The following is a 14,302-nucleotide window of genomic DNA, read 5'->3' as shown; positions in this document are numbered from 1 at the left end:
GGAAAAAATTGAGAATTTTGTTTGGGTACAACGTTCGCACGACCGCCCAAATTTCAGATAAAGTGACGCAGTGCTGAATAGCAAAAAATGCTCTGGTCAGGAAGGTGTTAAATTCTTCCGGAGCTGAAGTGGTCAATCTCCTCTTCTCAAGAGAGAATAAATTGCAGTTCCTCTAATCTTTCCTCATAGCTGAGATCCTCCATGCCTCTTATCAGTTTGGTTGCCCTTCTCTGCACTTTCTCCAGTTCTCCGATATCCTTTTTATGAACCAAACGTGATCTTTTTACTATTAATATATTTGAAGGATTTTTTTTTTTTTTTGAGGTTTGTCCTACTATCTTTTGCAATCTGTAGTTCATTTTAGATTTTTGCATCCTTGATTTCCTTTTTACATATTCTGTTATATTCTTTGTAACATTTTGAACGATGATAGCGTTCCTTCATTTTTATATTTTTTAAAAGCGCTTTTTTTTTTTAATCATTTATAGCCATTTAAACTTTGGCCGTGAGCCACATAGGTTTTGGTTTTAGCCTTTTAAATGTATTTGAGTGAGTTCATAATACAGTCACATGGGAAAAATTCCCATTTCTTTTCCATGTGTCCTTTTGATGCCAATATTCCCTCCCAGTCTAAGGCTGGGTTCACACTGCTGCGGGGGGAGATCCGGATGTGATTCGCACAGCAAATCACATCCGATCTCCGTAGCACTGCGAGTTCAGCCATACAGATAGTATGGCTGAACTCGCAGCTGTCCCGCAGCAAACTCGCACAGGACCCTTTTTTGGGTCCGCAACGGAATCGGATCGCATGGGGGTTCACACCATGCGATCCGATTCCTGTGCGAGTCGGCAGATCGCACTGCGATATGCCGACGGATCTGGGGGTGTCATTAACATATCATTGACACTCCCAGCCGTCCGCATAGGGCAGTGTGAACTGCCGGCGGGAGGTGAGCGATGCGGGAAAACGCCGCGGATTCGCGGCGTTCCCGCATCGCAATAGTGTGAACCTAGCCTTAATCCTGGAGAACAGCTCTTGAAAAAATTGCTCCCTTAAAGTTAAGTCTTTTTATCTTACCTGTACACTATAGAGCAACGTTTCTCAACCTTTTTACCCCAGATGAACCTCTAAAATTTTTAGGTCTTTGGGTACCCTTACTAAATCAAATTCATCTGGGGTCATTGGAGAAAATACCACTTACAACGGGGTCAGGAGGAAGAATGCAACCCTTCAAGAGGAAGTAAACCCTGATGGGTTTTACTTCATCTTTGTTTCCCTGCAATGGTGAAGCATAATGGGGTACTATGCATCGCATAGTAGTCCATTATGTGTCACTTACCTGACGTAGGAGCCAGCGATGTCACCGCTGATCCATCTTCCTTCCGGGTATCACGGCTCTGACGTCACTCCCGCGCGAGAGTCGCCACTAACGGCATTATCGCCGTTATCGCCGTTGGCAACGGCATGCTCAGTACGCTTGCGCGCCGCTGTCTATGGTGCATGCGCCATAGACATCGGTGCCTGTCTTTTGCAAATATCTCCTAAACCGTGTAGGTTTAGGATATATTTCTTGCACCTACAGATAAGCCTTAATCTAGGCTTAACTGTAGGTAAAAGTGGTCTATAAGGGTTTACAACCAGTTTCAGTGAGGGGTGGTCAGAATGCCACACTTAAAGTGGTTATAAACCTCAGACATGAAATATGAACAAGACATATTCATCTATAGTGCTTATTTATCTGAATTAAGAGCACCAAGTGTCATTGTATTTGCTGCTTTGTTCCTCTTCTATCAACATGCGTCGCTTGTGACAGGTTTTCCTGACACCAAGAGAAAAATGGTTACAGAAAGGAGGGACCTCCAGCTGATTGACAGCCTCAGCTCTGTTTCCATGTGCTGTGAGAAGGGGGGAATGTGTCCCTTTCCTCCAAATCACCTCTTGGAGCTCTCTAGAGTGTAACTTCAGGTCACCCCCCCCCCCCTTTTTTTTTTTTTTTTTCTTTTTTTTACCTCAGACTAGCTTTAAAATTCAGCACTTTGAACAGATGTAGAGAAATGCGACCTGCAGATAAACGGGTACAACTTATGTAGAAGGATTTGTTTCATCTGAGTATCACCTGAGTCCAGTCACTTCACCGGGTATATGTAAGGGTGTACAACCACTAAAAAGATCATTGGTGTCTTGCTGCTGGCTCTGCCTAGTGGCATTGACCCTGAAATTATGCAGGCACCATCAATAGGAGGCCAATCGGCTACACCCCAAGGAACCCCTAGCAACCTCTGGAGGAAAGCCTATGGTTCCATGGAACCCTAGTTGAAAATCATTGCTGTAGAGTGACACCTCTGTCTGCTGGGGTTGCTGAATTTGCATCCAAGATGGCAGCCCAAAGCAGCAGTCCCAGGGATTTTGGATGGTTACACAAGGGAGGCTTTTATCGGTAAATAACATGTATAAAATATCTTTATGGAAAATTGTTGTCCCACGACATCATCATGCAGTATAATATGCAATCAAAAACTTATATACTGTATTTTGAAATCCTCTATAGACAAATATGTGAAAGGTCCCATTTATCTAGGGCATGATGTATCTAGTAGTAGTTACATTCAACTGGACTTTTTCTGCAATTTTGAACGTTGACCTTTCACAGATTATCCAAGCTGCTTTTTTACAACTGAAGTGATTTGGAGAAGTTGAGACACGTCTTCAACATTATAGAAAAATCTAGTTAAATGTAAATAACATCTACATCTAGCATCAAAATCCTGGACTCTGACCTGCCCTTTCAGCCCCAAACCCAATTACTGTCTAATCCTTGTAGACTTCACCTCCGTAATATCTCCAAAATACACCCCTTCTCAACCAACAAAACCAACACGCTACTCATTTACTCCCTTGTTATCTCCCGCCTTAACTATTGCAATTCCCTTGTTGGCCTACCGCTAACACAGGCTATCCAACCCCTTCAGTCTATCATGAATGCTTCTGCAAGACTTATCAACCTTACCAACCTTTTTACCAACCGTTCGGTATCCGCTTCCTCTCACTATCAATTGCTCCGCTGGCTTCCAGATGCTCAATAAATAAAATTCAAATTACGAACAACATAGATGGCCCAAATCTGCCCCAGCTACATCTCCAATCTTGTCCCAAACCGTTCTCTCTGCTCCTTCCGAGACCTTCCTCGTCTTCTCCACCCATGCTCCTCTCCAGGACTTTTCCAGTGCCTCTTCTTCCTCTGGAACTCCCTACTTCAATCTGTCAAGCTATCTCCTACTCTGTCTGCCTGTAGGCAATCTACGAAAATGTATTTCTTTAAGCCTGCCCATAGACTGATTGAAATTTGTCTGTTTTAGCAGGAATCGTTTGCATTTCAATTAGTCTATGGGCAGGCTGGAAGTCGATCCATAGATCAGCTTCAGTACAACTAGCCTGTTGGCTTTTTATTTGCCTGTTCACTGCTGACTGCTGGATCTGCCAGCAGTGATCATGCACTGTGCTGGTGGGAATCCTACTAGCCCTTAGTGTGGTGGCTGCATTCGTTTTCTTTTATTAAAGTGGTGTTGCCACCAAAAAAAAAAAAAATTGCTTAAAATTCATAAAAAAATTAATAAAATTTTACTCACCTCTAAATGCCTGTTGCTAGGGGGTCCCTCGTAGTCTGCCTCCTTCATTACCCGGGCTGGTGACATCACTTCCCCCTCGGCGCCGCACAGTCATCTGGGACCTGTCACGTGTTCCAGATGACTGTGCAGCGTATCACGGCGTTGTGCGCCGTTCACGCATGCGCAGTGGGTGCCCGGCTGTGCCCACAGTAAGAATGCCAGTGCCTTCGTTCCCCCGCATCACTGGACCCTGGGACAGGCAAGTGTCCGATTATTAAAAGTCAGCAGCGGCAGTATTTGTAGCTGCTGACTTTTACATTTTTTTTTATTTTTTTTTTAGGGGGCACCCCACTTTAAGCTCCTTTTTGCTTTATTTTCTCTTGGTGATCCTGGAAGTAACACGCTTTCTTTCCCTGGGTGGCTGTGTCACTCTTCCACTGTATCTATGGAGGGAGACCTGGTTTGCTCCCTAGACTACTGTCCATAAAAAAATAGGCCTTCGGAAACACCCTAATCACCCAGTGTGGTGCAGATTCCCCGTTTTAGACCCCTAATATTTCAACAAATCCCCCTATTGGACGGTGGCCCCCCCAAAAAAAAAAATGAAATTCAAAATAAATATAAAATTATAAATAAAATACTGACACCGTCCTCTGCCTTACTGACACCGTCCTCTGCCTTACTGACACCGTCCTCTGCCTTACTGACACCGTCCTCTGCCTTACTGACACCGTCCTCTGCCTTACTGACACCGTCCTCTGCCTTACTGACACCGTCCTCTGCCCTACTGACACCGTCAGTGTATACACATATGTGTTTGAGCTTTGGGGTGCACACCTATGGGAAAGCCTGTCCCGCCTAACAACTAAACTAACTGAACTTTTTATTTCTTCCATTAACTTATCCCTCACAGCTATTACCTATTGTACCACTTGCCCCCTAATTAGATTGTAGGCTCCTAGAAGCAGGGTACTCCTAACCCTCTTATATTGTAAAGCACTGCACAAACTGTTGGCGCTATATAAATCCAGTATAATTAGAATAATAATGTATACATATGGGAATATATTCATTCCACCAGCACAGCTGCTTTCCAAATGCAGGAAATAACACCAAACCACCCTGCTAAAGGCACAGAAAATGTGTCACACACAAAAAAGAATCAAAAGCGCCATAACGCAAAAAAAAAAAAGCATAGTAAATCAGATTTGTTTTTGTAATAACAGAAGAGTAAATAAATAGGACCTTTTCCATGCCTAGATGTAAATTAGGAAGACATGGCGTTTTGTAATTTTTAAATAACAAGTTTCATGTCTGTACCAGCACAAGATGTTGGCTGTGCGTTGTTGGTGGAATATGTGATTGGCCAGTTCTTTCGGGTTCTCGCTGTTGTCTTTCTCTCACACTGGTGCGACACGACACTCGTCCTACTTTTGGATCTGACTTTGTCCTGTGTATTGAAGTCAGAGACGCATCCGACTTCAATGAACGAGGATCCAACTTTGATCCCCGCCAATACCAGGCACTGTTTTTGGCATGAATCTTGAGGAGAAGCTCCACAACAAATTTTAAATAAAAAACCGGCATGGGTTCCCCCTTGAAGGGCATACCAGGTCCTTCGGTCTGGTATGGATTTTAAAGGGCAACTCCCTACGCCCTCAGCATGGGGGGGTGGATGCTTTGGGGCAGGGGAGCGCACTGTGGCCCCCCACAAAGCACCTTGTCCCCATGTTGATGAGGACAAGGGCCTCTTCCCGAGAACCCTGACCGTTGGTTGTCGGGGTCTAGATTGTCCCCCTACCCATTTGGCTGGGGGGGGGGGGGGGGGGAAGTGTCAATAAAAAAAAACACACTATAACTGTTTTTAAAGTAATTTATTAGGCAGCTCTGGGGGTCTTTTTTGACTTTGGGGGGGGGGGGGGTCTCTTCCAACTTCACTGCTCTCTGTGGCATCTTCTCTCGGTCTCTGGTTCTTCTCCCGATCTCCGGTGTTCTGCCGGGCTCCTCCGCTATCTTCTGCCCTTTTGCCTGTTCTTTTGCTAGGGTTGGCCCGGTCTTCCCCTTTGTCTTCTTCCCTCTGGTCTTCTTCCGATGTTGACACGCCACTCTCTCCCGATGTAATGCTGTGTGCGCAACGACTTTTATATAAGCATGTTATCCGGTGACTCCGCCCCTTATGACGTCACCGCCAGGGGGGATGATGGGAGAAGACCGGGCCACGCTAGCAAAAGAGCAGAAGATGACGGAAGAGGCCGGATTGAGCGTAGAAGTCAGAAGAGACCCCCCCCCCCCCAAGTCTGGAAGAGACCTCCAGAGCTGCCTCATAAATTACTAGTGTGTTTTTTTTTTTCCCCAGGTGAATGGGTAGGGGTACGATGTATGTATTAAAGGGGGCTCTCAGGTTCCAATAAGCCCCCCCCACCCGCAGACCCCGACAGCCAATGGCCAGGGTTGGCGGGAAGAGGACCTCATCAACATGGGGACAAGGTGCTTTGGGGTGTGGATATATATATATATATATATATATATATATATATATATAATAATAATAATAAAAAAATATATATAATTTTTTTTTTTTTTTTACCACAAGAAATAAACGCAGAGGTGATCAAATACCACTAAAAGAAAGATCTATTTGTGGGGGGAAAAAGACATACATTTTAGTTGAGTACATCATTGTATGACCGCGCCATTGTCAGTTAAAGTAACACAATGCAGTATCGCAAAAAATGGCCTGGTCAGGAAGGGAAGGGGGCAAATCTTCCAGAGGTCAAGGGATTAATGCGCAAAGCATTTTGTGAACAGTCGTATTATTCGGTCTTTGGTTTCATTCTTTTCTTTGTATCTTTTTACAGTGTTGAGTGACGTGGCTGATCTTTTGGGTTTGGACTCCTTCCAGCTGTCCGAGGTGCTGACACAGAGATCTATGATCCTCCGGGGAGAAGAGATCCTGTCTCCTCTCACAGTGGAGCAGGTGAGGTCTTTGATCATCCAGATGGAGTATTTATAACTGAACGCCAGGCCGATATAGAAGACACAAATGAAGGCCGCTCTGTAACCATTCAAAATCACTGATTGTAGTTTTGAAATCAGTTATTGGCAGTCTTTGTATAGCAGGGCTGGTGTGTGAGGAGGTACAGCGGCGGCATAAGGAGCTGATCAGTTTATGTGCTGACAAAAAGCGTGCGGATAGGAGGAGAGAGCGGAATGACAGCGAGATGATCTCATCACTGTGCTGCTTCTCCTTTTCACTATCCACTCATTCTGGAGGTGGGGATCCAGGATGACCTGGGCTCAGAGGAAGTGGGTTCAATGTTGCTAGCCATCAGACTGAGGACATCTAGCAGCAGAAAAAAGTACTTAAGGGGAACTCTCTGGATTGAAGGTAGATATTGCTGCAAAAACATTTTTATTATTTTGTTTTGTCATTTAATGGGCTGTTCAATTTTATACTAATTTTGGCTAGAGTTCAATTTTAATTTACAGTAACTAAGTTCTAAATGAATGTTTAATCCTTGCTGCTTTATAAACGGTAATTTTTTTTCTATGATCCCATCTTAGGCTGCGCATACGTGGTTAATTCATTTTCTTTTTATTTATTTTTTTTGATCAACCAGTGGACAGATTTCCCCATCCACGCAAGTGAGGTAGATGGAGGAATTGTATTCTGACACTGGGACTCCTCCGATCAGCGCTGCAGCCGATTTAGTGATAGCGATAATGAAATGAAAGTTTTCCAACAGTCATTAGATCGTCTTCTGTAGAGCAAGAACGGCCATAAATGAATCGCAATGCAGATGGTCCCTGCTGGACCGGTCAACTGCAATCCATTTATGGTCAGTTTTACACTGCATCCCTTCTGAAATATCCGATATCATCAGATTGGCACCGACACTTTGTGTCTTTCCATCTGGATAAATGCATTAAAAAAAAAAAAAAAAAAAAAAAAAAAAAATATATATATATATATATATATATATATATATATATATATATATATATATATATATATAATATATATATATGCCCATTTGCGTTTTTTTATTTTATGCACCATAAACAAAAAAAAGAGCGACTATTTAAAAAAAAAAAAAAAACGTTTTGCTATAATAAATATCCCCAATTTAAAAAAACAATACACAAATTTATCAGTTTTATATTCTTCCACATATTTTTGGTAAAAGCGTATTTTGATGGTGTGCGCAAAAGTTATAGCTTCTAAAAAATGAGGAATAGATTTATGGCATTTTTATTATTTATTTTTTTAAGTAATGGCGGCAATGAATCGGATTGGACACTTTTGCAACTTTTTTGAGACCATTGACATTTATACAGCGATCGGTGTATAAACATGCACTGATTACTATATAAATGACACTGGCAGGGAAGGGGTTAACACTAGGGAGCGATCAAGAGGTTAAATGTGTTCCCTAGATGTGTTTCTAACTGTGGGGGTATGGGACTGACTAGAGGAGGCGCCAGATCGTTGTTTTCACTTGGTAGGAACAGACGATCTGTCTCTCCTCTCCTGTCAGGACGGGTGAATGTTAACGCACACAAATCCCCGTTCTGGCTCTCGTGCCCGGAATCGCGTCCCCCGCGCACCTCTAGTGGAGCATATGTGCCTGCTACGGCTCTTAAAGGAGCTGCCGTATGGGTACGGTGGTTCGCCCAGCGGTGCCATTCTGCCAATGTATATCGGTGTGAGCCAGTTGGCAAGTGGTTAAAACAAAAATGTGCATTTTACTTTTCTTCTTCTTCTTTTTCTTTTTTTCTTTTGAGTCTTGAAAGCATTACACCAGTGATCAGCAGACAGCGAGTGTAATCTGTGTGTCTGTACATCGTACGGCCAGGCAGTTTCACACTGACAGGAGGAATCAATATACTACCACAGAGCTCCACAGCGCCGTGGTGGTTCATTGAGAACTACAAGCCGACATTAGCAAAGGATGTCGGTACTTGTAGTTCACTTATTTACAGAGCTCTCTGAATAAGTAATGTGGCTGTGTGGGCGAAGCCCCGCATGGCCACGCTGTTTTTTTAAAAAAGGTGACAGCAAGTACAGGGAGCTTCTCCCTTACTGCTGTCAAAGGGAGGGAGGGCAGCAGGAGGCAGTTGCAGCAAAGAGAACATGTTACACGTTCCACCTTTAAAAACGGGTGGAACATGTATCCATAGGTGAACTTATCCTTTTAAAGTGTTACTAAACCCACAAGAGTAAAATGAGTCTGTCCGTGCAGTAAAGCATGCTTGTTATACTAACTGTGGAAGGGGTTAATCCTGCACATTGTGTTTGATCCTGTCTTCTCTTATCCTCTCCCTTTACTGTCCCCAATCCATCTGCTGATAGTACAGAGCCTTAGAAAGCACAGTTTTATGTGTATTGCTGGAATGGCCTTTTTTTGGGGGGGGGGGGGGGGGGCTTGTGTGCATGTGATCAGCACAGGGCCATTTGGCACTGTTCAGACAGAGGGTCAGGGGTCATGCATCCTCATAGAACAGTCAGAGAAGAATGAAAACTCCTCCTACAAGCTTTAACCAGACACTGATGGAAGTCAAAAGACTGCTATATACTGCTGTTTAGGGATGAGCCGAACACCCCCCGGTTCGGTTCGCACCAGAACTTGCGAACGACCCCCGCGTTCGGTACGAACGTTAGAACCCCATTGAAGTCTATGGGACTCGAACGTTCGAATTGGAAAGTGCTCATTTTAACGGCTAATATGCAAGATAGTGTCCTAAAAAGGGTTTGGCGACCTGCCTCCTGCCTCAGGGGACATGGGTCACTGCAAAAAAAAGTTTTAAAAACTACCGTTTTGGCGGGAGCACTGATTTTAATGACGATTAAAGTGAAAAAAAAAAGTGAAATATTCCTTTAAATATGGTGCCTGGTGGGTGTCTGTAGTATGCCTGTGAAGTGCCACGTGTTTCCCGTGTTTAGAACAGTCCCTGCACAAAATGACATTAAACGGAAATAACACCATTTAAAACTGCTTGCGGTTTTAATGTTATATCTGGTTCCTGCAATATGGTTGAAAATCATTGAGAAACATGGCATGGGTAGCCCTCCCTGCCCATTACCAGCCTATTTGGGTCTTGTACGCATATTAAGGGGAACCCCGTACCCATATTAAAAAAAGGAAATGCGTGTGGCCCCCAGGCCCTATATACTCAGAACAGCAGTATACAGGCGGTGCAAACAAGACAGGGACTGTGTAGGTTTGTTGTGTTAAGTTGAATCTGTTTGTCATTTTCAACCGGTACATTTTTAAAGTGTAGCTCCAGTCAAAACAACTATCTTTAAGCTTTTTGGAAAACATAGGGAAGGGTTATCACCCCTGTATAATTTGTTTTGTCGTCCATCTTTTTTCATCTCACTTGCTGCTGTCTCCTTGCGTTTGCAAGTAGGAGATGTTTGTAAGTTGGATGTTTGAAAGTAGGGGCCTGCCCTATATTATAGCGGTATGTACTGGGTACAGAGCACGCAGACAGCACGCACTCGTAACACTACTGACTGCAAGCTCTATTATTAACCACTTGTTAGCCCAATGTTTGCATAAAGTGAAAGATGAAGTTATGCTGAGTAAATAGATATCAAACATGTCACTCTTCAAAATTGCACATGCCCGTGGAATGGCGCCAAACGTCGCTACTTAAAAAATCCCCATAGGCGACGCTTTAAATATTTTTTTACTGGTTACATGTTTTGAGTTGCAGAGGAGGTCTAGGACTAGAATTATTGCTCTCGCTCTAACATTCTCGGCGATACCTCACATGTGTGGCACATGCGAGCACATGGGGACATGGGCGCTTTAATTTTTATTTTATTTTTTTATTGTTCATTTTACTTTATTTATTTTAGTTTGACATTTTTTTTCCCAAAAATATATTTTGATCACTTTTATTCCTATTACAAGAAATGTAAACATCCCTTGTAATAGGAATATGGGGTGACAGGTCCTCTTTACAGTGAAATCTGGGGGGACAATATGACCCCACATCTCACCTCTAGGCTGGGAAGCCTGAAATAAAAAAAAAAAAAAGATTCTGGCTTTGATCGTACTGGCGAGTTGGTAGAAGCACCGGAGGGCGGTGAGGGGTGGGGGGCGTCTATGGCTGGGTATTTCAGGTATCACCGAGTATGGCTGGGTATCTCTGAGTATGGCTGGGTATGGCAATTTATGGCAGGGTATTACAGAGTATTGGCGGGGTATTGGCGGGGTACTACAGAGTAATAGCAGGGTACTGCACTGCAGAGTAATGGCAGGGTACTGCACTGCAGAGTAATGGCGGGGTACTGCACTGCAGAGTAATGGCGGGGTACTGCAGAGTAATGGCGGGGTACTGCACTGCAGAGTAATGGCAGGGTACTGCACTGCAGAGTAATGGCGGGGTACTGCACTGCAGAGTAATGGCGGGGTACTGCACTGCAGAGTAATGGCGGGGTACTACAGAGTAATGGCAGGGTACTGCACTGCAGAGTAATGGCAGGGTACTGCACTGCAGAGTAATGGCGGGGTACTGCACTGCAGAGTAATGGCGGGGTACTGCAGAGTAATGGCAGGGTACTGCACTGCAGAGTAATGGCGGGTACTGCACTGCAGAGTAATGGCAGGGTACTGCACTGCAGAGTAATGGCGGGGTACTGCACTACAGAGTAATGGCGGGGTACTACAGAGTAATGGCAGGGTACTGCACTGCAGAGTAATGGCAGGGTACTGCACTGCAGAGTAATGGCAGGGTACTGCACTGCAGAGTAATGGCAGGGTACTGCACTGCAGAGTAATGGCGGGGTACTGCACTGCAGAGTAATGGCGGGGTACTGCACTGCAGAGTAATGGCAGGGTACTGCACTGCAGAGTAATGGCAGGGTACTGCACTGCAGAGTAATGGCGGGGTACTGCACTGCAGAGTAATGGCGGGGTACTACAGAGTAATGGCAGGGTACTGCACTGCAGAGTAATGGCAGGGTACTGCACTGCAGAGTAATGGCGGGGTACTGCAGAGTAATGGCAGGGTACTGCACTGCAGAGTAATGGCGGGGTACTGCACTGCAGAGTAATGGCGGGGTACTGCACTGCAGAGTAATGGCAGGGTACTGCACTGCAGAGTAATGGCGGGGTACTGCACTGCAGAGTAATGGCGGGGTACTACAGAGTAATGGCAGGGTACTGCACTGCAGAGTAATGGCAGGGTACTGCACTGCAGAGTAATGGCGGGGTACTGCACTGCAGAGTAATGGCGGGGTACTGCACTGCAGAGTAATGGCGGGGTACTGCAGAGTAATGGCGGGGTACTGCAGAGTAATGGCGGGGTACTGCAGAGTAATGGCGGGGTACTGCAGAGTAATGGCGGGGTACTGCAGAGTAATGGCGGGGTACTGCAGAGTAATGGCAGGGTACTGCAGAGTATGCACTGGTATTGCAGAGTATTGGCAGGGAATTGAGGGGTTAAATTCGGTGAGCAGCGATGTGGGCACTGCAGATGCAGCCCACATCGCTGCTGACACCGATCTCTTTCCCCTCCGCTGTACCGATCGGTACAGAAAGGGGAGGTAGGAACAGGCGTCATAACATGACGCCGGTTTGTTTCCAAGTGATCACTCCGTCATTTGACGGAGCAATCACGTGGTAAACGGCCGCTATGAGCGGCCGTTTACCGTGATGCGCCGGGTCCTATGGACCCGGCGGTCACGGATGCTCTCAAGTGCGCACACCTCGGGCACGCGAGAGCAGAATTCTGGGAGGCCGTTAATTAACGGCCTCTCTGAGTTAAACAACCGCCCTGAAGCCGTTAATCGGCAATGGGCAGTTGTTAAGTGGTTAAAGCTAGATCACTAGCTATATAGGTGAGGTGAATATAGTGGTGTATACTGCAGTCAGGGCACAGACAACAACCACTACACAGCAGCAAGATAGGAAATCAGCCAAAAACGATTGGTGTGTACTGTGTTGAAGGTACACAGAACACCCACTGCTTCAGATGCAAAGTAACACACTACAGGAGGCCGCCTTAAAGGCGGCCTTATATAGTGTGGGGCGTGCACTACACAGCCTGAGCTATGATTGGCCACAGGCAGGATGCCTGTGGCCAATCATGGCTCTCCTCGCTGCCGGCGCTGCGATTGGCCAAGCATGCGGGTCACAGTGCATGCTTGGCCAATCATCGGGCAGCAATGCACTGCGCCAACGCAGTGCATTGTGGTCCGCGCGCGCGTCACTCGAATTTTGACGTGAACGGCCAAAACGTTCGGAATTCGCCGAACGGCCGAACGGCCAATGTTCGAGTCGAACGTACGTTCGACTCGAACACGAAGCTCATCCCTACTGCTGTTGTGAAAAGGTATTTAGCAGTTTAGACTTACTAAAATAATTGCATTTCCATATTTTGTACTGTGGGAGACCAGATATAGTGAACGCAGGCTCGTGGGTTTAGTAATGCTTTAAGGCACATAGATACATAGTTAGTAAGGTTGAATAAAGACACCAGTCCATCCAGTTCAACCTGAGTGAGTGTCTACAATTGTCCCTATCCCTGTACATTTCACACTCACCTCAGTCCCTACCCTCAAGGAGCCCACAATCCAAGGTCCCCATTCATATACTAGGGCCAATTTTAGACAGAAGCCATTTAACCTACCTGCATGTCTTTGGAGTTTGGGAGGAAACCAGAGTACCCGGAGGAAACCCACGCAGGCACAGGGAGAACATGCAAACTCCAGGCAGGTAGTGTTGTGGTTGGGATTCTCATGTTTAAAGTGTATCTAAAAGCCCTTTTTTTTGTTTTTTCCTGTTTGGCAGAAATTTCCTTCACTTCTTGACCGCAGACTTAACAAGAAGTAAGAGAATTTTCTTCTTGGACAGTTGTCATTGGAATAAGTGGCCCCATTAGAGAATTTTCTATCTATTCCTTTTCTGGTAAAAAAAAATAAAAAATATTCGGTTTTCTCTCACTTTTAGTCTAGGGACAAATGGAGAAAGTAACACACACAACAGCAATGAATACCAGTTGTGTGGAAGAAGGTAAGCGTGCCACATCAATGGTGATGGTCCTGTTATTTGAAGTCCTTTTTATTTGAATAGTCAGTAGAATGACATCCAGTGTGTTTCAGGAATACATATCCCGAAATACGTTGGCTCTTATTCTATTGATTATTGATTAATCACTCTGGACTCTTTCACCATTAGTGTGGCACCCTTAACGATTGCTCAAGACCTTTCCTTGTACCTTGACAAATGGGGCAATTCGGTTATGAAATAATGAATAAGGTGGACACTCGCAGCATTGGACATAGATAATTGGTGATCTAGTGCTTCTTATGCCGTTACTAGCAATAAAAACCTGATAGGGGTTCTGACCCCCTCATCAAGATTGGTGGAGAATATGAAGCAGCACACAAACATTGGGCTACAGTCCAATGGCCTCCAGAGGTCTATGGAATCATTACAATGTCCTGCAGTTGATTTCTTCTTCTCATTTTTCTCCCATGTTGTTGATCTGATTCAGGCTACAGACTCCCGCGATTCCCTGGCCATGGCGCTCTACGCTCAGTGCTTTTCCTGGCTGGTCGGAAAGATCAATGCCCGTGTCCGAGGGAAGGAGAACTTCAAGTCTGTCGGGATTTTGGATATTTTTGGCTTTGAGAATTTTCAGGTGTGGTACAACTTATTGTAGATGCAGTGCCTGCTGAAAT

At 45.0% G+C, this 14,302-nt stretch overlaps 1 protein-coding gene across 2 annotated transcripts in view; it reads left to right on the top strand.

The window, feature by feature from the left end:
* The window catches only part of LOC143923858 (unconventional myosin-X-like), a 253,802-nt gene that overhangs the window by 139,388 nt on the left and 100,112 nt on the right, over window positions 1-14,302 (top strand). For both annotated transcript variants that reach the window (XM_077447780.1, XM_077447779.1), the window contains 2 exons: window positions 6,465-6,583; window positions 14,116-14,262. In XM_077447780.1, coding sequence (XP_077303906.1) covers window positions 6,465-6,583; window positions 14,116-14,262 — 266 coding nt within the window. The remainder of the gene's footprint in view (window positions 1-6,464; window positions 6,584-14,115; window positions 14,263-14,302) is intronic.

This window comes from Lithobates pipiens, unplaced genomic scaffold (assembly GCF_037356315.1).
Source record: "Lithobates pipiens isolate NorthernLeopardFrog02 unplaced genomic scaffold, aLitPip1_a1.2 Scaffold_22, whole genome shotgun sequence".
NCBI classification, from domain to species: domain Eukaryota; kingdom Metazoa; phylum Chordata; class Amphibia; order Anura; family Ranidae; genus Lithobates; species Lithobates pipiens.
This window is presented reverse-complemented; position numbering and strand designations above follow the sequence as displayed.